Raw genomic sequence first — 22375 nt, forward strand, 5'->3', positions numbered from 1 at the left:
GCAGATATAACTATAAGGGGTTGAACCCAAGGAACTTGTCCTCTCAGTGAGTTCTGGTAGACTCCAAAGAGAGTGACTAAAGACCTCAGAACAATCTAGGGTACCTCTTGCACTGTCCTGGAGGATGGGTTGGTGGGATTTGATGGAGATGTGTGGACATAAGGTGCTTTTCAGTGCTACACCTCTGTGGATAGACAGAAAAGCAAAGGGATCACTGCTGTATACTGTCTTTGATTTTGTATTCGTTTAGCTCAGAGAAAAAGGCAAAAAACACATTAAACTTTTTTTCCTTTCATGTCAGGTAGCTTGGTGTATCAGGCCCAGTCTCCTGATGAGGGAGCCCTTGTCACTGCTGCCAGGAACTTTGGATTTGTGTTCCGGGCTCGCACGCCAGAGACCATCACTGTTGTGGAAATGGGAGAAACAAAAGTCTACAAACTTCTGGCTATTCTTGATTTCAACAATGTGCGCAAGCGAATGTCTGTGATTGGTATGTTCCTGTAGCTCCTTTCTTTCCTTCCCAACCTTTTAGGCTCTGGAGCTGTCCCTCATTCTGCTATGATGCCTTTTTCTAGGAGACCTCCTTTGCAATGCTCTCTGAATAACACAGTAACATTTATTTTTGAGGCCTTGAGATGGGCTGCCTTGACTTTTCCATTACACAGCAACAGTGCTAGAAAAGCAGGTGAAAGAACATCTCCACAACTGGACTACAGTGATACACCAGCCTCCTGAAGACACTAAGCTTTTTGTATATGTTGCTTCCCTCATTACAATGCAGGAAAGGCCTTCCTTCTAACCAGCTTTAAAATCAGCAGCGAAATCTGAGGCAGTAGGAAAGGAGAAAGAAAGGATGAATTGAGAAACCCACTTTCCCAAACAGAAAATGCAGAAATTATCAAAACCCCTTTTTGTAGCCTCTATTAACCCTCCAACATACTTAGTTATTTCAGGAACTGGAATATTATAGTTACAGTTTACTAATAGAAGAAATAGGAGCAGTAGGACCAGTCCCCTAAAAAAAAAAATTGTTCGTAACTTTTGAATGTAGATGTGTTGCCTGAAGTGCTGCCTGTAGGAACAACGTAGTCCAAAGGAGTGTTTGCTCAGACTAATGCAGTCTGGGTACAGTTGCTGTGCTGCTGCCACTAAGGTGGGGAGTAGTCACACTATCTTCTTTTCTAAGCAGAGCTTGTCTTGATTCCTGGGAGTTTGCCAAAACATGGTGGAATTCAGACACCTCTAGAAATTTGTCTTTGTTTTGATAAAAGGGCTGTGCATCCCAAAAGCCTCAGCCTGGGATTTGTAGCATTTCTTTTCCTCTCCCTCATAGTGCAGAGTCCAGAAGGTGACTTGACTTTGTACTGCAAGGGGGCTGACACCATTCTTTATGAACTGCTTGATTCATCCTGCGAATCTCTCAAAGAGGAAACCACAGAACACCTGAATGTAAGTGCTGCTTTCTCTACCACATCTCTGCATTTGATAGTTTCCTTTTCTCCAGGTATGGAAGAACACTTTGTGTTGAGACAAAAGCCCTGGATTTCAGATGCAGCACCTAAGCACCAATTTTTTAGTTATGGAATAGAGAGGGATATCAATTTATATAACCGTAGATATCTTCTTCCAGATCTAAGCAGTAAGGAAAAAGCATGGCTCAAACTCGTGGCCTTTTATATTGTTGATGGTATGCACTGGGAGGTTGTTACTCACATAAGGGGATGTTTTGGCCAGTATTTACTCCCCCTTGAGATTCCAGATCCTGCTGATATCTTGCAGAGCACAAGATAACCGAGAGTTTTGCCAGTGGAGTTGTGTAATAGAAAAAATATCTCTGCTCACTGCCTGGGGGAGGCAGAGAAAGTTGGTGACAACAGAAAAGGCAGAACAGAGCTGTGGATGTGGCCTGTTCCTGATGCACCTTTACTTCAGGTCTGGGGGAACATCTCTTTGCTATTGCACCAAACACTGAGCTCCATACTGTCCACCATAAAAGGCAGTTATAAGGACTTGCTGAGCTGCTATGACTGGCTGTTCTTATGCTGTGCATTTCAGCCAGAATTCATGCCCTAAAAATGTTGAGCCCAGGTCCAAAATTCAAGGCTGTGTTCAAGGTTTATTTAGGTCTCACTGTTCTGGACCTTTTGTTGAGAAATATGAGCCTGGGAAACAACTGTCTGGTTACTTTAAATCTTTGGAGCCAGAAAGTAGGAAAGCCCTTCTAAGTTTTTTCTTTGTAAGTACCATGAATAGCAATGCCAAGTGGTCTGGAATTACTTTTTAAAAGTAACCCAAACTTTGTGGTCTAAGGTGTGATGTTTTTCACCTTTCCTCTGCAAACTTTAGGCAAGATGCTTTTTACAGTCTGCTTTCTGAGAGTCCTTTGTAAGCCCATGTGACTAGACTGTTCTTCTTTGACCTTTCTGTCTCACCACTGTCTTGTAGGAGTTTGCTGGAGAAGGTCTGAGGACACTTGTGGTGGCCTATAAAAACTTGGACAAAGATTATTTCCAGGATTGGATCAGGCGCCACCACGAAGCAAGCACTGCCTTGGAAGGACGGGAAGAAAAACTGTCAGAGTTATATGAAGAAATTGAAAAAGACCTAATGGTTGGTACTTCAGGGAATCTGGGCCAAGCTCTGGGGGAGGCAGGGAGGATGGTGGTTTGTCAATAAACAGCTCAGTATGACTTCAGCAAACATTGCTCTGCAAACAGCTCAGTGGGTTGTGTGACAGGAGCAGTTCAGAACATGGCAGTGCTGGCTGTTCACTGGCACCGCCATCGGGACCCGTAACTGGGGTGTCAGCCACCAGTGCAGGGGAATGGTTTTATTTTAACTCATGTGGGTGTCAGAGTAGCTTTCTCATGATGAAATGGCATACCAGAGCCTGCAGGAGATGACGTGGACACAAATATTTCATAGTTGTCCTTTGTATGTGCAAATGGCTGATCTGTTTATTTTTCAGTCTTTGAAATGGCAGGCAGTGGATAATCCCCAGTGCCCCTTGGTTTCAGAGAGCATCTCCTTTGTTTTTGCAGTCCTGGGCAGGAGGGGTAGATGATGTCCATGAACATGTTTGTGTCAGTTTGAAATAGAGCTAAACTGTGATCTTCAAGTCATTCTGCTCTCCCTCATTGTTGTTACAGCTTTTAAATGCCCTGGGGGATCTGCCTATGTTTTAGAGGCATGAATAATGGATGAAAAGAATGTATGGGATCTGAGGGGAAGCTGAGCTTTTGCACTAGCAGCAGTGCTTTCCTAAAATCTCAGAAATCCCAGGAAACACCCTTTCTTCTTCCATCTCCATGTTCAGGATGCCAGCAGGACCCAGTGAAGAAACAAGTGAGCAGAGGAGATGCTGGCCTCTGGAAGTTGCATAGCCCAGGGGGCAGAACCTACTGCCCTTCTGGGTCTCAACAGAATAGTGTAAAATAGGTCTTAATAGAATAGTGAAAAATGCCCAGAGACATTGTGTAGCTGCTCTGTGGGGCATGTTCAAAGTAGGAAAGACATGGCAGTTTAGGGGATGGAGTGTCCAGCTGCTTTTCAAGAAAAGGTCATGAAGCTCATGGCCTGAGTAGAGAAAAGACCAGCAGGAAGAAGCATGGCTCAGAATAAAACACTGTTTACACAAGAGCCTTCACTGTGCAGGAGTGACTTTACTTCCCAAAGATGCTGTGGGAAGAGCAGAGGGTGGGTGTATAGCCTGGCTTGTGAGAACCAGAGTCAGTGAGGACATAGATGGGTCTTATGGAGGTGTAGAAGACTGCCAAGTATCATAGCCTGGTTGACAGCCAGAAGTCCCTTGTGTGGCAGGTTCCTGCTAGGGGTCCCTAGTGGGGTAAGAATATAAAGACACAAGGGGTGGGACATGGATAGATTCGGAGAATAGTAGTAAAATACTGTTTATCATTGACCTGAAAACTAAGGAAGATCCACAGTCAAGAGGGCATCATGGCTTTTTTCCAGCTGTTTTTACACCAGATCATGGACAGACAAGCCAGAGGCCTGTTAATAATGCTTCCCTTGTGCCTTTCCGTGGCTCCACAAAGATGATGGCAGCAGGGATGGAAGCCCTTGTTCTCTCTTCCAGGGCACATTTGTTATCAATGTCCAACTTTGGGCTTCCAGCTCAGACTCAGGCTGCCAAGAATGAGCTGATGCTCCCAGGAGATGGCTTTTTAAGCCATAGCATTTAGGTTCTCTAGCTGGATTAGGAACTGCTGTAAAATGGAGACTGTACAGTTTTGAGGACTCCACAGAGAAGTTCTGTCAGAGCTGTTGCCAACGTTGATAACGCTCATAGGTGATGTATGATGGACATCCCAGGGTACCAAAAGGGATCTTGGGCTTAAAGCCAACCTCTGAATTTAGTCTCCCAGCACCAGGAGGTAGGTGGTAGCAGATGCTGTCTAAACCTGAGCTAGCAGTGAAATCTTCATGTCCCTTTGACAATAGGTTAAAGGCACCATCTATTTCCAAAATGCAGAAAAGACACAATAACTTTAAAATAATGAAGGTTTGTGTTCTGAGCAGTCTGTGATTTAGGTGTGTGACTGTGTGCAGCAGCAGTGGAGGCACGTCTGTTAAAGGCAGAGAAGATGTTTAGCAGCCATATGACAGCTGCAGTACAATACATCTGGGAGCAAACTCCAAGCAAGAGGATGCATATGGAGGTCTGGGGCCATGGAATCACAGCTGTCTTTTTCCCTGTGTTAAAGCTCTATCTGCTTGAAGGGAGTACATGGAAGAACACAGACCCGTAGGTCTGCAAACATTCTGGCAAATAATTTCATGCATGTTCATAATCCTTCAGAGCCCAGGGGATTAGAGACTAGAACATCTGCAGGATCAGTGTTATGCTCTGTACGCTAAATTTGTTGAGGAAGAATAAAAGTCAGTACAACCTTATTCCAGGATTTCATTTGTTTCCTTGAGTAATTATCTCTAGGTCTAATGCTTTCTCCTTTGCTAACAATGGGACAACTTACCAGTTTCTCTACTGTTTTCTGTGAAGCTTTTGGGTGCCACAGCAATTGAGGACAAGCTACAGGATGGAGTGCCACAGACAATTGAGACTCTTGCCAAAGCCAACATCAAGATATGGGTTCTCACTGGAGATAAGCAAGGTAAAGGCACTACAGCTTTGGATGCTTCTCTTCTCATCCCACTGGTGGGATGGTTCTGCTAAAACCTGCATTCTCATTCTTCTTTAAAAGCTGAACATAAGCCAAACTTACAGGGCTCTGCTTCATTGCCACCTAGGCAAAATTTCTTGACTGGAATTAGACTAGTTAACTGTAGTTAGTGTCCATCCTTACACTCTGTCCTGAGGCTTGAAGCAGGGTGAAGGCAGCATCCTTTGCCTTTGGAGAGGTGACAGTAAGTATCCCATGGTCCCTGACCGTGAAAAGGTGTCACTTTAGTACAGTTATCTGTCCCAGTGAAGAAACTGGAAAAAATCCTTTCCTGCTTTCCAGAAACTTTTAACATCAAAGTGGATGTTGGGTACATTTCAGTTTGGTCCTGGCTTTAATGATCCAGAATAGAGATGAAGGAAACACAGGCTTTTGGAGTTGGAAAGAATGGCAAATAAGAGTCCAGTGAATTCTTTTGGAGAAACAGTAACTTCACTGAAACAGTGGTGTTTCAGGGAAGCCAAAAGTGTTTGCAAATAATTTCATCCAAGAAATGAGCAGACAATTTTTGAGAAAAATGAAACATTTCATTTTGTCATGTTCCAAATACTATAGTTTTGCTACAAGACACCAAAATGTGTTTTTCAAAATTTTATGAACAAAATGCCTTTAAACTGTTCTTGAGAGCTGCGGTTTGGGACTTTTCTGGAAATAGCGAGAGGGAAAGTTAAAAATCCTGAAAAAAATTTTTTAATCAACATGAAATGTTTTTTGCTGTTCCAAGCACGTTGGCCAAAGGGTGTTTTAAGGTTTTTCATCTGGGCAGAATGATTTTTTCCTGTGGCATTGAGAAGCCCAGTTAAGGGAGATTTGCTATTACATCCATCAAAGCGACTCTCCTGGCTCTCTTATTGTTGACTCTGAAAGGCTCTGAGCTCTTTTGAGTCTGAAAGAGAGCTTTTGCCACGTGTGTGGAAAGGCCACTCAGGGTCTGAGTGGCTGTGGGATATGAGTAGGAACAGTCAGGGGCTCGGGTGAATTTGGGCCTGCTAAGATGGGTCATCTTCCTGGTTTATCTTTCCCAGAGACAGCAGTAAATATTGGTTACTCCTGCAATTTGCTGAATGATGACATGGAAGACGTTTTCATTATTGACGGCAGCACATCTGAGGACGTACTGAACGAGCTGAGGTAAATGGCTGAAATGCACAGTCACGCTGCCATGCACTAACACTGTTTGTGTTTTGTATCATGCCATCTTCCTGTCAGCTTTACTTGTTGCAGTTCATTCAGGGACCTTAGATAAGGGCTAGCTGGCTCCCTGGAAGATCCGTTAGCTAAACACAATGTAGAAGTCCTGTCTAAGAGTAAATGCTGAAGCTTCTTAATACAAGAAGTCAAATTAAATAAATGTATAAGAAAGCAGAGTCAGACAGGCATTATCAGCTGACATCTACCAACAAGTGAGCTTGAGCCACAAAGGCTTTGGCTTCAGGACTGAGCTGTGCTGTCACTCTACAGATATTGCCATTTATCCGCATCACTGTCCTTTGTCTGGATGTGGTCTTTTTCTGGCACTATGTGAGAACCTACCTTCCTCCCTCACCTTCTCTGCAGACTCAAGTTCTTAGGTGTATGTGGAAAATGTGGAAGGTTTTCAGTCCTTTTCTGTTGGAATACATGGTTGCCAGACAGTATGCTCAGAAAACTAGATGCTCTTTGGGATACCATCCTTCATGACACTCAGATGGTTGGTTTCACTTTAAATCAGCAAACTTGGTAGAGTTTCAGAAGCAGGTGGATGATGTGCACAAATGGCAGCAGTGAAATAATGCATGTTGTTGTAGAGAAACAGGGAAAATTGAACTATTAGAGGGAAGCATCAATTTTTTATTTTCATAAAGTTTATCAAAACATACATAACTTCGTAAGATTTTCACTCTTATCCTGTTTTTTGTTTGTTTGTTTGTTTGTTTGTTTTTGTTTGTTTGTTTGTTTTTAAATTATTCTTTTTAATTATTTTTTTAGGAATGCAAGGAAAAAGATGAAGCCAGACTCCTTTCTGGACAGTGATGAAATCAACATTCAGTTTGAAAAATCTTCAAAAAAAACAAAAATTATACCTGATGAGCAAGCAAATGGAGTGTATGGTCTGGTTATCACTGGCCACAGCCTGGTAAGGAAGGTTCAGAGTCTTGTTAGGAATGAGTTCCCTGAAGAACATACCGGAAGACATACTGGATGTCAGAAGAATGTTTCAAAAATGTAACTCTAGAGGACTGGAATTTTTTTCCATAATTGAGAATTAGGGTCAGTGGTTATCTGAGGCATCAAAAGTGACAGATAAGGTTTCAGAAGACTAGAACAGGGAAGAACTGGCCTTGATCTTTGGTGAACCAGAGGGGCAGAGTACCTGGAATAATTTTAATTTCCAGAAAGATACTAAAAAAATAACCAGGTAGTTTGTGTATGCAGCAAGAAGATAACATCAGATATGGGTTTAAAGTATGCCAAGAACATATTCTACTAAATATATCCGATAACAGATAAGCTTAAAAGATAGGATACAGATCTTATAACCTAATTAATATATTGTTTGATACCCTGTCCCATGATGCTCTTGCAAGCAAACCGAAGTAATATGCCTTAGATGAAATTGTTAAGTGACAGATGCAAGACTGCTTGCCAAGTGTGGCTCTTAAGGGCTCACCACTGATCTAAAACAAGCTGTCTAATCTTAGATAGTAAGAGTTATCCCACATCTATTTGACGCTCAGTGTTCACATTAACTGCTTAAAAAGAGAGTAGGTAACACCAGGCTGGGAGAGAGCACAAAGAAAACTGAGAGTAGTCATGCATGATCTGGAAAGCGCATGGGAAAACTGAAAGAGTTAAATTTTTGAGCCTGGAGAATACTGATCAGTTGTGGGAATACTCTTCAGATAATAATAGGTAAACAAAGTAATGGAATTAAACTAAGATAAGAGAGTTTTGGGTGAAATGTCTTCCTGGTGAGGATATTGAAGCCCTGGAACAGATTTCCCATACTTCACAATTTTTCAGAACAGGTTAGAAACCGATTTAGATCAGTTTAAACCTGTTTGGGAGGAAGGCTTAGTTTATACCAGGTTTATTTATCAGTTGTATTTTACTTTCCCAGATCTCAAAGAAAGCAAATAGGTAGATGTTGAAGGTACTGGGAGGTGCTGCTCTTAGAAATTCTGTTCCCTGTGGTTGCTATCTCTCTTGATGGCAGTCCAGCATATATCACTCCCAGGTCTATACCAGCCCAGCAAATCACTAATTGAAAGATCTCACCTTGCTCTGTTTTTGGCTTGTGTGGCTCCCCAGGGAAGTGGTCACAGCCCCAAGCCTGACAGAGTTCAAGAAGCATTTGGATGATACTCTGAAGCACATGGTGAGACTCCTGGGGATGGTCCTGTGCAGGATCAGGAGTGGGACTCAATGATCCTTGTGGGTCATAGAATCATAGAATTAACTGGGTTGGAAGAGACTTCTGAGATCATCAAGTCCAACCCCTGACCCAATCCCACCGTGATTACCAGATCATGGCACTCAGTGCCACATCCAGCCTCATTTTAAAAACCTCCAGGGATGGTGAATCCACCACCTCTCTGGGCAGGCCATTCCAATGCCTGATCACTCTCTCTGTAAAGAACTTCTTTCTAATATCCAACCTAAACCTCGCCTGGCAGAGCTTAAGACCATGCCCTCTTGTCCTACTGCTGATTGCCTGGGAGAAGAGATCGATCCCCACCTGGCTATAGTCTCCTGTCAGGGAGTTGTAGAGAGTGATGAGGTCACCCCTGAGCCTCCTCTTCTCCAGACTAAACAATCCCAGCTCCCTCAGTGTCTCCTCACAGGACTTCTGCTCGAGTCCCTTCACCAGCCTCTTTGCTCTTCTCTGGACCTGCTCCAGCACCTCAATGGCTTTCCTGAACTGAGGGGCCCAGAACTGGATACAGCACTCCAGGGGTGGCCTCACCAACACAGAGTACAGGGGAAGGATCACTTCCCTGCTCCTGCTGGCCACACTGTTCCTGATCCAGGCCAGGATGCCATTGGCCTTCTTGGCCACCTGGGCACACTGCTGGCTCATGTCCTGCCTCCTGTCAATCAGCACCCCCAGATCCCTTTCCACCTGGCTCCTCTAAACCTCTGCCTGTTCCTACTCCATCCCACAGCCACTCAGACCCTGAGTGCTATGATATCAAAACACCACTGGCAGCAATGGCAAAGCTTTCTTTTTATTCCTGAAAAGAAACACACTCTCACTCAGACCCTGGCATGGGGATATGTCCCACAGAAGAAACTCAAATCTGATCTGTGTGGGAGCAGCCAGTCTGCATAGAGTGGACACGATTTTTACCAGTATCATGGCTTTCTCCTGGGTAGTGACCACAAGGACAGTGCAGACAAAACTAGATATCATTTATTAATTTCCATGATCTTGAACAATAGCAGTAGTGCTGATACTGTCCCACTCAAACACAGGATCTGCTCAGTGCTCTATCCCTACCTGCAGATGGGTGGAATGGCAGCGCTGGGGCTGTTCACACTTCTGGTGTTGCTCGAACAAAGCAAGGGGACAGAAACATATCAGCAACATCTGTAATGGCATCACCATAACAGTTGGTTTGTGTGCAGTAGTACCTTAACATGTGACGCGACAACATTTTGCTGTACAGTGAGGATGTTGAGGCAAAAGCTAAGCCATGAAAAGGTCTCTTGCTGAGCCCTTGAGGGAGGGACACTGTTGACTCACAGCTCTCTGTTTCAAGAAGAAAGGATATATAGCCTAGGGACTGTGTGCCTTATGCAGAAAGAGCAGTGGGCCCGCTGTAATGACTTTGAGGAGGAGTGAGCCCTGTCGATTCCTGCCATGCATGTCTGCTAAAAAGAGACAACAAAGAACTGAGCCAAAAAGCATGATCTGAAAGAAATATGAAAGGATAACTCTGCTCCCTCCTCCTCACAGAGAGCTGGAGGGGTGACCAGACATCCAATTATCTCTTCCTGAATAGAAATAACACAGCTGACTGATTTAAAAGGTCAGCACTCAGAGCAGAGCAGCCTTCTCCCTAGCTTTGTGTTTTGCTTTGTCATGCTCACCTGAGCTTAATATTTTTCATGTTCTGTTTTTTTTTTTTTTAATTAAGCACTCCTAAATTGAAATCTTTTGCATTTATACCACAGATCTCCCAGAGTTTAAATAATAATCCAAGTGGGATGAGCATAAACTCTCTCACATGGAGATACACAAGGTTGTGTTGGGCCCTGCAGCAGCTTTGTTAATTTAGTGCTCCTGGTGTTTGACACACCACTCTGCCAGGCTGAATCAGCCAGAGCAGCTGTTGTGCATATTCATCTGTGGTGCAAATCCAGATGTGGCACACCCAAGGTGCAAGCTGTGTGGCATGATGTGCGGTGTGGATGCTCCCTGCGCCTCACTGGATGGATTCACTGGGGTTATATCATACCTTCCTTTTGCTGAAGGAAGTCTCACTTCTCATTTCTACCTTGCTGCATTCTCTTTGTGAGCCAGGAGATGCTGCTTGTCTGACCCGACCACTCCCTTTGCTTTTTTTCAGGCTTATGCACTGGAAGGGAATCTGGAGCTGGAGCTGGTGAGAACTGCTTGTATGTGCAAAGTGGTGATCTGCTGCCGGGTGACTCCCCTGCAGAAGGCCCAGGTGGTGGAGCTGGTGAAGAAGTACAAGAAAGCTGTGACCCTGGCAATTGGAGACGGCGCCAACGATGTCAGCATGATCAAAAGTGAGTGATGTGCTCTAGCAGACTGACTCGCTGGTGCATTTTCTATCTGATGTGGGCCAGCAGCAGACACATGTGTCTGAGTGCCTCCTGTAACACCCTCTATGTGGAACCAAGTGGCTGTGTCCCAGTTTTGGCAGGTCTCTACAGAGCACTCGCACTACAGGATACTCATGTCTCCTGTCTGCTACGTCACACTGGACAGGAAGCTAAAGCTGCACTGTCTGTTTCTCTATTTCTACCTTAGAATAGACAAAGTGCTTGGACTTGATGATCTTATAGGTCTTTTCCAACCTCAGTGATTCTATGATTCTATGAAAAGCACACACAGGCTGTGATGTGTCCATCGGTATCCACGTGGCCACCACCACAGGGGCAATATGTATAACCGACAAGTTTGTTTCACAGAGGGCCTGACTGCAAAGCAGAAAGAAAACCTTTCTGCCTGTAAATAGTCTATATAATGTTAGGGGGGGGTTGTTAACATTTCTTTGTGTTAGGGCCGTTTGTTAATTATCTCCCCTGAGTTATAAATGATGGGCTTCCAGGCCCTTTCATCCTTGAGCATCATTTGATGCTGCATTACCTCGGTGAATTTATGAAAAAAATCTCCTAACAAGGTATAATTAAATTAAGATTATTCAGAAGGCCTATTGCTAATCTTCCTTGTATTAATTTGCAAGAATTGATTAACTGGAGCTTTTTAATTAAGAAAGAAAAGGCTAAGTAGAGAGCTTCAAGGGAGGTAAGTCAGGCAGTCAGCAAAGAAAGGCGAAGAAAGTTACAGTGTACATGATAATTAGAAACTAACCCCCTCCCCCCACCAAGAGGACTGGGACTTTGGGATTTTATCAAGTTGCTGTTCCGTGGAAACCTTTGAATGTAACCAACCTCCAGCCATCAAGATTGTTCTCATTAGTTAAAGCTGTATAATTAGCTGTCACATTAAACTTATGTCCATGTTTAATAAACTCAAGTTACTATTAAAAAAGATGTGACTCTTCTATGTAATTATTTGATTGAACTAATAAAGCCCAGGAAATATAAAAAGGCTACAGTCTGCCTTGTAGCACAGTGTCTTAGGAATCTAAAAATGGTTTGAACATTTTGCTTGTCTAGGGTGATGTTTTAAGGCTGCAGGAAGACGTGCATGCATGTAAAATGTAAGTCACATGTCAATATAAATTAAACTTGTCTTTTTGTAACAGCAGCTGTTATGAACAACAGCATTTGTGCTGTTGGAAAGCACACAGAAACAAAACATAAATTGTCACTGAACCTAGAATTTCATTCAAATAATAAAATCCTGGTTGTGGGAAATGTATCACCCAGCCAAAATCATAGTGCTGCTGAAAGAATTAGTGCTCCAAGAGTATTTTTTTTTTTTTTATGACTTTGCATATGACTTTTTATGAAGGCTGCGAGGGAATTAACACAGTGCTCCAGTACAGGGAACTGATTTTAAAAGCAGGGTAGTAAAAACTCTCGGTGTAGTGATTTGATCAATAACCTTCTCGTTGCAGCTGCCCACATTGGGGTTGGTATCAGTGGCCAGGAGGGGATGCAGGCGGTCTTGTCCAGTGACTTCTCCTTTGCCCAGTTCCGGTACCTGCAGCGCCTGCTCTTGGTCCACGGCCGGTGGTCCTACATCCGCATGTGCAAGTTCCTCAAATACTTCTTCTATAAGAATTTTGCCTTCACCTTAGTGCATTTCTGGTATGGCTTCTTCTCTGGCTTCTCGGCACAGGTAGGTCCAGCTTTTGTTTTCTCACGGCCACTAAGATAATCAGAGGGCAGTGCCTCTCCTGTGAAGACAGGCTGAGAGAGCAGGGGTGGTTCAGGTGGGGGATGAGAAGGCTCTGGGGAGAAATTGGAGCACCTTCCAATACCTAAAGGGCTACAAGAGAGCTGGAGAGGACAAAGGGTAATAGTTTTAAGCTAAACATAGATTAGATACAAGGAAGAAGCTTTTTACAAAGAAGGTGGTAAAACACACAGGTTGTCCAGAGAGATGGTGAATGTCCCATTCCTGGAAATATTCAAGATCAGGTTGGGCAGAGCTCTAAGTAACCTGACCTAGTTGAGCATGGCCCTGCTGATTGCAGGGTCCCTTTAAAGGTCCCTTCCAACCAACACCATTCTGTGATTCTGTCTAGAATTTTCAAGCAGAGTATCTGGAAACATTTTACAAGGAAATAAACTAAGCCATTCCTCCTACCTCGCTGAATGGACTCAAGTCTGTCTTCTTCAGCCATATAGGTATGAAGCAGATATTGCTGCATTCATTGTGCTGGTGGTGGAGGACAGGTGCCTTGAAGACATGTACAGAATCACAGAATCATTAAGGTTGGAAAAGACCTCTCAACCATTAACCCAACACTGCCATGCTCACCACTAAACTATGTACCCACGTGTTTTGAACACTGACCACCTTTTCAGTGAAGAACTTTTTCCTAATATCCAATCTAAACCTATCCTGGCATTTAGGCGCATTATGAACCACACGCATCACTTGCAGGGTTTTCAAAAGGGTTCAAAGTGATTACAGCCATCAGCTGATGACACAGGTTACAGATCTTGCAGACCTATGCTTGGAGCATATTTGGAATAAGTAATTCAACGCTGAGATGCCTGTGTGTGTCAGCAGCTTGGAAGAGGAGCACATCTACAGTGAAAAAAATGGACTTTGTTCAAGGCAAACCAGCCTCCAACCAAACCCAGCCATGGGGAGTGCAGATAGTCAGGGGCTGGGGGTGCAAGGTGGTGCAGAGGGATCCTGCTCTGGCTGCAGCCAGCAGTGAGCGCTGAGCAAACTGGGCTGGTGTGATGTGATCCCTCCCCTGCTTAGGAAAGCTGAGCTTGAGTTATGTTATCCCTTTTGTCTTCGTAACATCTCAGACCAAGGTGTTGCAGCATTTAATTGCATATACTTTCAAAGAAATTGAAAAGACAGTGTTCTGCTAACCTAATGTCTGTTTTTTTTTCCAGACTGTCTATGATGAGTGGTTCATTACACTTTACAATTTGGTATATACCTCCCTCCCAGTGCTAGGAATGAGTCTCTTTGATCAGGTACTGTTTCGGTCACCACTTTAGGGAATTTTTTTTTATAGGGATTTTGTCTCCGGGTGCTTTGAGCTGGTCCTGTGAACCAAAAACAGCTGACCTTTTGGGTAGATACTGTGGTAACCCCTGAAATGATATCGTGACAGGGAGAATTTAGACCACAAAAAGAAGGATGTACCAGGGAGATCGTGTATTCCTTCCTAGTCATACGATTTAAGTTTAGGTAATCTTGTGAGGAACGGGGAGTTGGATTTGATGATCCTTATGGGTCCCTTCCAACTTGAGGTATCTCTGATTCTATGATTATCCTGATTTGGTCTGTGGGTTTCAGTATGTGATGAGACTTTTGGGTTAGTTAGGCTGCTGCCTACAGGACAAGCTGCCATTGCAACACTCCCCTGAAGCAGTCATATCCTACTAGCTGTGCTCCTGAAGCCTGACAAGTGACCCTTTCTAATAACCAGATGCAACAATTAATTAGCTAGATCTTTTCCAGGTTCACCCTTTCTAGAGAGTTTTTTCTGTGGTAATTTCACACACACATTTCTACCTTACTATTACTGTTTGACAAGACACAGGAGCAGTAAAGCTGTTCCTATATGTATTTTACAAGGTAAATAAGTAGGAACTGGCTACTCTGCAGTGACTCCAGTGTTCAGCTCTAGACACTTAAAAGATCCAAATAAGAGAGTCTTGCCTGTGTGTTGACTTTGGGGAAGCATTTTCCAACCCTTAGCTTCCAGTCAACTCTCTGGAGATCAGACTGTACAGTCTGCTTTAGATGAAGTGTGTATTATTTTTCTTTCATCAGCTGTCAATTTTTTCAGCACAAGAAAGATTAAATACAACATGGAAAGTATGCCTAGGTGACTTTGGGATGTGCCATGCTAGTAAGCACAGCAGAGTGAATTGTGTGCTAAGCCTTTTCTCATGGAAATGCATGTCCCAGGGACATGGCAGCCCTAAGTGGTCTGTCTGCTCAGCTGGGTAGCTGCCAGCAAATCTGACCCTCTCCTCTCTGCTTTCAGGATGTGGATGATCGCTGGAGCATGCTGTTTCCTCAACTATATGTGCCTGGCCAGCAAAACCTCTATTTTAACAAAGTGGTGTTTGTCAAGTGCATGTTGCAAGGGATCTACAGTTCCCTCATCCTCTTCTTCATCCCCTATGGGGCCATGTACAACACAATGAGGAGTGATGGGAAGGCCATTGCTGACTACCAGTCCTTTGCTCTGATGGCCCAGACGTGCTTACTGATTGTGGTGTCTGTACAGGTAAGGCATCCCAGGTAATATTTTTAGGAATTAGCTGTTGTTTCATGATGGCAGCATCTGAAGGGCCACTTGGGGTCTTGATAGCATTGTATTTGCTGCTGTACCTTGCATTCTTGCCAAAAAAAAAAAAAAAGTCTCCTGCTGCCTCATTAGTCTCCTCAGTTCAACAGAACAGGAGATTTATATGCTACGAAAAATCAGAGTGACAGAAAAACAGAGCCTTTGCCTTGGGAAGTTTGCAGTCATAGCAGACAAATCAGTTAAGGCAAAGAATAGACAAGGACTTGCTCTAGTGTGACGGGGAGGGTTTGAAGTACAGGACTGACAGACTGCTATCGGTTATTTGTAGGTTCTCCATTAGGGATTTTTTTGTGCAGCCTGGCCCATGCATGATGCAGGTGCTAGGCCTGCACTCATTGGAAGAAATAGCTAAGACCTGGGTGGTAGAAAATTCAGGTGATACTATCAGGGTGAAAGAGATTTCTTAAAACCAGTCAATCATGTCTCCCTAGATAATGGTTTCTGCTGTCTGATGTCTTGTAGACTTCTCTTACCTTCTGATGCTAGATCACAGCTTGGGGGTGGGGAATAAGCAGGGCTTATTTTAACTTACTGTGTCCAGCACTGAGACCCCCAGCATAAGAAGGAGGTGAACCTGTTGGAGCAAGTCCAGAGCAGGGCCATGAATGATCAGAGGGCTGGAACACCTCTCTGTGAAAACAGGCTGAGAGCCTGGGGTTGTTCAGTCTGGAGAAGAGAAAGCTCCAAGGAGACATCATTGTGGCTTTCCAGTACTTAAAGGGGGCCCACAAGAAAGCTGGAGAGGGACTTTTTCTGAGGGCATGTGGTGATAGGACAACACGTATTGGCTTTACAATGAAAGAAAGTAAGCTTAGATTGGATATTAGGAAGAAATTCTTAACTGTGAGAGTGGTGAGGCACTGGAACAAGTTGCCCAGAGAAGTTGTGGATGCCCCATCCCTGGGAGTGTTTAAGGCCAGTTTGGATGGGGCTTGGAGCAACTTCGTGCAAGATGCCCCTGTTCATGGCAGGGGTTGGAATTAGATGGTCTTTAAGGTATCTTGACATCCTATCTCCAGTACTGTCCACTGATGAATGCTTGAGAAGAGGGCAACAGCAGGACAAATGTAGTAATGCTTGCTATCAATGGTTTCCCAGCATCCTATGATTTGTGACTTGTTAGTTCTTGAGACTTGAATGATTATCAGTCTCAGGGGGAGATGTACAAAATATAGGACAAGCTGTGTTCAACACAGACCTGCTAAATAATGAAGGCACTGACAATGGCTGTATTTCTCCCTTCTTTCAGATTGGCTTGGACACTTCTTACTGGACAGTTGTGAACCAGTTCTTCATCTGGGGAAGCCTTTCTGTTTATTTTGCTATCACCTTCACCATGTATAGTGATGGCATGTACCTGATCTTCACAGCCTCCTTTCCCTTCGTTGGTAAGCCCTGGGACAAATTGGGATTGCACTCAAAATGGACACATTGCAGGGCTTAAATCTGCTGAGTATTTCTAAGTATGTTTCACAATACATTGAATGCCCAATATATTGATTGCCAGGGTATTTCTGAGGGTGCTTGGGAATACTTACTTGGAATCCCATCCATCCAGGTGAGTGTGTGCCATCTTCACTTCCTTGTGTAAGAATGGGCATTCCCATGCAGTCACAGGAATGGTCCTTTAAATAAACCTACTGATCTGGCTGGAACGTTTTCTGCTGCGGGTGTCCAATTCTTACAGATATCTAGCATTTTATTGGCAGAAGGATGTGTCCTTCTTGTAAATAAGTTAACCTTTTGACATAGGAAAGCAAAAAAAATACAACATCCAGTTAGACATGACAAAAATGCCATGTGATTAAGGTGAGCCTTCTGGCAGGTTAAATGGCAAGTTCCCAAAACCAACAAAACCAAAAACATTCCAGTGATGACCAGGTCTTTGTAGTTATTCTACATAACAGATTTCTGAGGACATGCAAAAAAATGATAGATAAAATAAAAACGAGTCTATCTCCTGAGACTTTGACCAGATGGAACATGTAAGTTTAGCAAAGTAATTTGGATGTTTTAAATAGCATCCATAGCCAATATTGATACAATGTTGTTATGAGCCTCTACTTCCGAAATCCCAAAACTTTGTGTTCTAAGTCTCAGATTTTTTAACTAATCAGTGCCTTTATTTTTGGAAGACTTGTTCAGTAAAACTTGTTCTGCCTACCTTCACTGCAATAGCAAGGGCCTTAGCCAATTTAGAACTATCTGAGATGCAGGTCAATTGTTGCAAAGTATTTTTCAAGCCACTGTGAGATGGCTTCTACTGTTAAAAATGCTGAGTGAGAGAAGACAGCAAACCCGTTTGGTTTCTGAAAACAGGTGAACGGCTGGATTGGAAGATCTGGAAGATCACTTCCAACCTTGATGATTCTAAGTCACTTGCCAGGGATATTGCTATCTGCTGCCCTCTCATTACTGTGTTGTCAAATTAGCCATAGTGCTGCAAGACAATAAGGTCATTTTTAAGGAAAATGTTTCTAGTCTGGCCTGAGACAACTTGTTTACTTTAATTTCTGTGGAGTTGTTTTACAGCAGAATTTGGCCAACTGGAAAGAAAACATTCAGCAACTTTACTGCCAACAACAGCATCATTAAGCCCTGTAATGAGAGTTTTGCAGACTGTTTGTTCTATCTTATATTAATTCAATTTTGGAGAAACCAGAAGTGAGCACTTTGGTTTCAAAGAAGGTGTCAGTGACACACCAGCGCATGGCAGTAGTTCTGCCAATATACCCATTAGACTACACCGTCTGTGCAGATACCCAGAGTGACACACGCTTCTCTCATAAAGGGCTGTGATTTCCATTGTCTGCTGGGCAGTCAGAGCGGTATTCCATATGCTTCAGGAAATGGTACTGGAAAGTAAGAAAGCAGTATTCTTCCTTTTGCACTAGAGTCCTGGCAAAAGGTGGGAGGGCTGGACTTCTGACGCAGGTCTCCTGAAGATTTATATGAATCCTTTGCAGTGATTTGAGTCTTTCAAAAGAGATTACTCTGACACCATTTGTCTCCATGGGTTGTTGCTGCAGTTGTGTCTGGATTTGTCTTTGTTCGTGACAGTGACACTGGCATTGCTGTCCTCTCTACAGCCAGTGGATTTCACTCTTGGTGATAGTGTCTGCCTTATATTTTGGTCTGTTTGCCAAGTGCTTTGAAATCAGAGAGCAAAAGGTTCAGGTGAACAAAGAGGTGCTGCTTTTACTGTTTTAATCATGCTTTTGTTTTTCAGGTACGGCTCGAAACACCCTCAGCCAACCAAACGTGTGGCTAGCAATCTTCCTCAGCATCACCCTCTGCGTGCTGCCTGTGGTTGGCTTTCGATTCCTGAAGGCTCAGTTAAAGCCAACGCCCAGTGATAAAGTAAGGAGATACCTTATTAAACCAGAAATCCTGCTTACTGTGGCCTGGGTTTACCATGGAGCCATGGGCTTGGCATCGCTTGGAGCATGTGTCCCTGTCTGTGCAAGTGCCACCATCCGTCTGTCCCCTTACTCCCCTCAGAAGGAGGACTGAATTTGGGGTTTGGCACAGTTCAAACCATCTGCAGCTGGGACCAAGGCTGAGATTATTTAGATGTGGATTAGAATGCTCTGAGGCAGGAAAGCTGCACTATTTTTAGGTGCAGGGTTTAAGCACTGTGGCTCAGTGGCAAAGGAGTGGTGTGTTTCTCCTGCCCTGCTGCTGTGCAGTTTTTAGCCTTCCACCCTCCACCCAGGCAGACATGTTTGGTGGGGATTTTTTCGATTTTAGAATTTACTTCTTTTGTAGCCAATGCTTACATGCCCCCTCTGAAACCAGATGCCTTCCCATCCCCAGGAATATGAAGATGAGGGCAGTAGGGCAAGGAGAGGCTGGGAGCGACAGAGTGGGCAGAGAGCTTATGGCTCACTGCAGCCAAGAACAGCAGCACACACAGAGCTCCCTAGGCTCGCTTCCAAACCGGAGCATCTGCTGAATGCTACTGCCACCTCGTGCTTCCTTGATCTCCCTGCACGGAGTTACCAGGAACCAGTGTCAGAGCACAGAACCAAGGGCGTGCACCACAGTTGACTGCCCTGCCTGGTCATCCTCGGGATGTCTGTGGAGCTCCTCGGGTTCTCCAGGACTTTCGGAGAAGGAGTTAGGGGAATTCTCAGCCCTTGCAGAGAGGGTAGGTGGGTGCTAGAGAACAGTTCTAGCTAGGGAGGTCCTTGGGACACAGAGGCAGTTCAGGAGTGTAAAAACAGACTGAGTTTACCCCTCAGTTGAGTAGAAATCAAAGAGCTGTCACCCAGAATCCCAGCTTCAGTGCTGGGGTCGGGCATCTCTCTCTTTCTAGCATTACTTTTCTGCTCCCTCTGGGAAGTGAATGGTCACAGGAGAGGAGTATTTGGGTTTCCTGCTGTGTGGACTTCCCCAGCCGGCAGTAAACAGACCTGATGTTCAGAGGGGCCAAGTACCTACCGCTGCTGTTGTGCCAAGCAAGAAGCACAGGAGCCCAGCAGCTGGGGATTCTGCTGAGCCATAGGCACTCAATACCAGCCTCATGCATTAGACAGCCCCTTTCTGAAAAGGTGCTTGACCTCAGATTAACTCAGTGGCCGCTTGGGAGCAGAAAGCCCACGACCTGCAAATAAAGTGCAATATTTATTTCCCTTCTGGCAAGGAGTACAAGAATCTATCAATCCCTGTAAGTGTTCAAGGCTAGGCTGCATGGCGTGTTGATCACCTTGGTCTAGTGGCAGGGGGACTGGAATGTCAGCTTGGTCTAGTGGCAGGGCGATTGGAATGACATGGTCCTCAAGGTCCCTTCCAACCCAAACCACTTCATGATTCTATAATTTTATGATGATTATCATTCTCATCATAAAAAGCTTTTAAATATCAGAAATCCCCTTTAGTAGCCTGTTTTCTATATTAAATATACCAATTCTTAAATGTTTCCTCATTTGTTTTCTGGACTTCTGACTATGGTCAAGATGACTTTCACGTTCTGCGTGGTTTGACTGCCTTGAAGAGCTCTAGTAATGCCCAACTGGGGCATTACAGAGAACATTACAGAAGAACAATACATGGAAATCATTCCCTCCCATGACTTACGGATGACACTCCCATTAATGCCTTTTAGAACAGGGTTGCTTTTTCCTTTTACCAGGCTGCCACCCTGTGCTGCCAGTTGGGCTGCTGCCCTGCCTCCCCTCCTGCCATCCCTCCATTTTGTCAGTCATTTTTAGCCTTGGATTGCTGCTTTTATTTCCCGCTCTCTGCTCCTTCTCTACTGTGCTTGGGAATAATGATGCACTTTCCGCTTTTTCCACTTTGTTTTTTGATTTCAGGTTCTGCTCAAGATCAAAGAAGCCAAAAAGAGGCCCCCTCCGCCCTCACCCAAGAGAAGGCTGCGTCGGACCAGCACCCGCCGCTCTGGCTATGCCTTCTCTCACCAGCACGGCTTTGGAGCACTCATTATGTCTGGCAGAAACATGCGGCCAAAATCACCTTTTGCTACAACAGGAACATTTTCACCAAACAGTGACAAATACAAACACAAAGGATTGTAAACGGGGGGGGGGGGGGGGGGGGGGGGGAAGAGGAAAAAAAAAAGGAAAAAAAGAAAAGGACAATACTGCCCTAGAAAAATAGCAAAGCAAACCAAAGTAAAGGGCTGTCAGGAGAGGACCGAGCCAGTGGCTGCCCCGAGTTCTGCCCTCCGGGGCTACCAAATCAAGGTTGGGCCTTTCCTTTCACCCACATGCATCTTCTGATTCCAGCTTCTTTTCCAAAGATGTGTGCTGCTGCTGGGGAAGGTGGACAGGGTGAATTGGAGCATAGAGTTGTATGGTATCCCAGAGGACCTCCATGGAACAAGAGAGAACGTGCTGCGGGAGGCATATCCACTCCCCGAGATTGCTCATAACGCTATTTTTCCCCTCCCTCTAACTACATACCTCAGAGCAAAGAGAAGTCCAGTCTGAGGGAAAGGCTGAATTGGCAATGTCTTTCTCATTCTTGTGCCTTTTTTTTCTTTGTGAATCCACTCTGGACCATATTACTGGGGTGACAGTATTGACCCCAGGTGTGCCTTAGGTCCAGCCACACACCCCCCCCCCCCCAATCTTTGTAATACGTCTAATTTGTAGCCTTTTGACTGTAATCCACTTTCTCAGGAGATGGCCAGTGCCCAAACAGCATCCTCATCCCACATTTGTGATTGGGAAGTGCTGCAAGTTCAGACAAACCCTTAGTTGGTCAAGGGACAAGGAGATGACACTCATCAGCCTGCCCTGTTTTATCTGCATTGCAAATCTGCTCCTGTAAAACACCATTGTCCTCAGAGCCCTCTCAAGTTTTGTAACTGGGCACCAGCCATTTAATTTGAACTTAAAATAAAAGACCAGAAGATGCTCAGACTCCCATATGGATCAGGTAATAAAATCTGGCCCTGAGAAGCCCGTGCTGTGGTTAGGGCTCAGCTGAGGTGCCAGCTCCAGGTGTCTCTGCCACCACAACAGACTGAGATGCACACACATCTGGCTTGATGGTGATTACACAAGCAGTATTGAAAGCAGAAATTCTATTTTATGGCTAGCACCTGAAATATCTTTTCCTCCACTGGTGCTGTGGCTCAGTGTAAGGGATGAAGTTCCCTGGTGGCTCCCTCACCCTCTCCCATGAGCAGTTTGGTCAAGATCCAGAGGAACTTAGTGAGGCCTTAAGAGCTGCTGCAGTGTTTCTCTGTGCTCACATTTTGTTTGGGAATGGGTTGTCTGTCAAACATGGGTTGCAGAGAGCTGAAAAGCCTATCAGTCTGACTGCCAGCAGAGGGACCTAAAATGCACAGACGCAGCCAAAGTCATGGTGATCTTGAGGGAGTGGGATTTGCTCACTGTTTTGTTTCACCAGCTCCACGATCAGCGAGGTTACTGGGTGGAAGGCCAGCGTGGCAGCGTGAGAGTTTGTCCTGCCAGCACTGCTGAGCTGTCCAAATGCAGTGCTTTTTTGTGCAGAGGCCTAAGCAACCTTAGCTGGGTTGGGGCTTTTTTT

The 22375-nt window shown here is 44.5% G+C and overlaps 1 protein-coding gene across 4 annotated transcripts in view; it reads left to right on the forward strand.

Annotated features, from left to right (window-relative positions):
* LOC114069641 (phospholipid-transporting ATPase ID-like) overlaps positions 1–20893 on the forward strand; it is a 93552-nt gene extending 72659 nt beyond the window's left edge. For all 4 annotated transcript variants that reach the window (XM_027906592.1, XM_027906602.1, XM_027906608.1 and 1 more), the window contains 13 exons: positions 302–490; positions 1334–1449; positions 2446–2610; positions 5021–5132; positions 6227–6332; positions 7170–7317; positions 10754–10937; positions 12458–12681; positions 13923–14006; positions 15029–15274; positions 16605–16743; positions 18585–18715; positions 20671–20893. In XM_027906592.1, the coding sequence (XP_027762393.1) occupies positions 302–490; positions 1334–1449; positions 2446–2610; positions 5021–5132; positions 6227–6332; positions 7170–7317; positions 10754–10937; positions 12458–12681; positions 13923–14006; positions 15029–15274; positions 16605–16743; positions 18585–18715; positions 20671–20892 (2066 nt within the window). In that variant the 3' untranslated portion in view covers position 20893. The remainder of the gene's footprint in view (positions 1–301; positions 491–1333; positions 1450–2445; positions 2611–5020; positions 5133–6226; positions 6333–7169; positions 7318–10753; positions 10938–12457; positions 12682–13922; positions 14007–15028; positions 15275–16604; positions 16744–18584; positions 18716–20670) is intronic.
* Positions 20894–22375: the final 1482 nt, after the last annotated feature.

This window comes from Empidonax traillii, unplaced genomic scaffold, assembly GCF_003031625.1.
Source record: "Empidonax traillii isolate 1590-97213 ecotype Southwest subspecies unplaced genomic scaffold, ASM303162v1 scaffold26:size2357266, whole genome shotgun sequence".
Classification (NCBI taxonomy): Eukaryota; Metazoa; Chordata; class Aves; order Passeriformes; family Tyrannidae; genus Empidonax; species Empidonax traillii.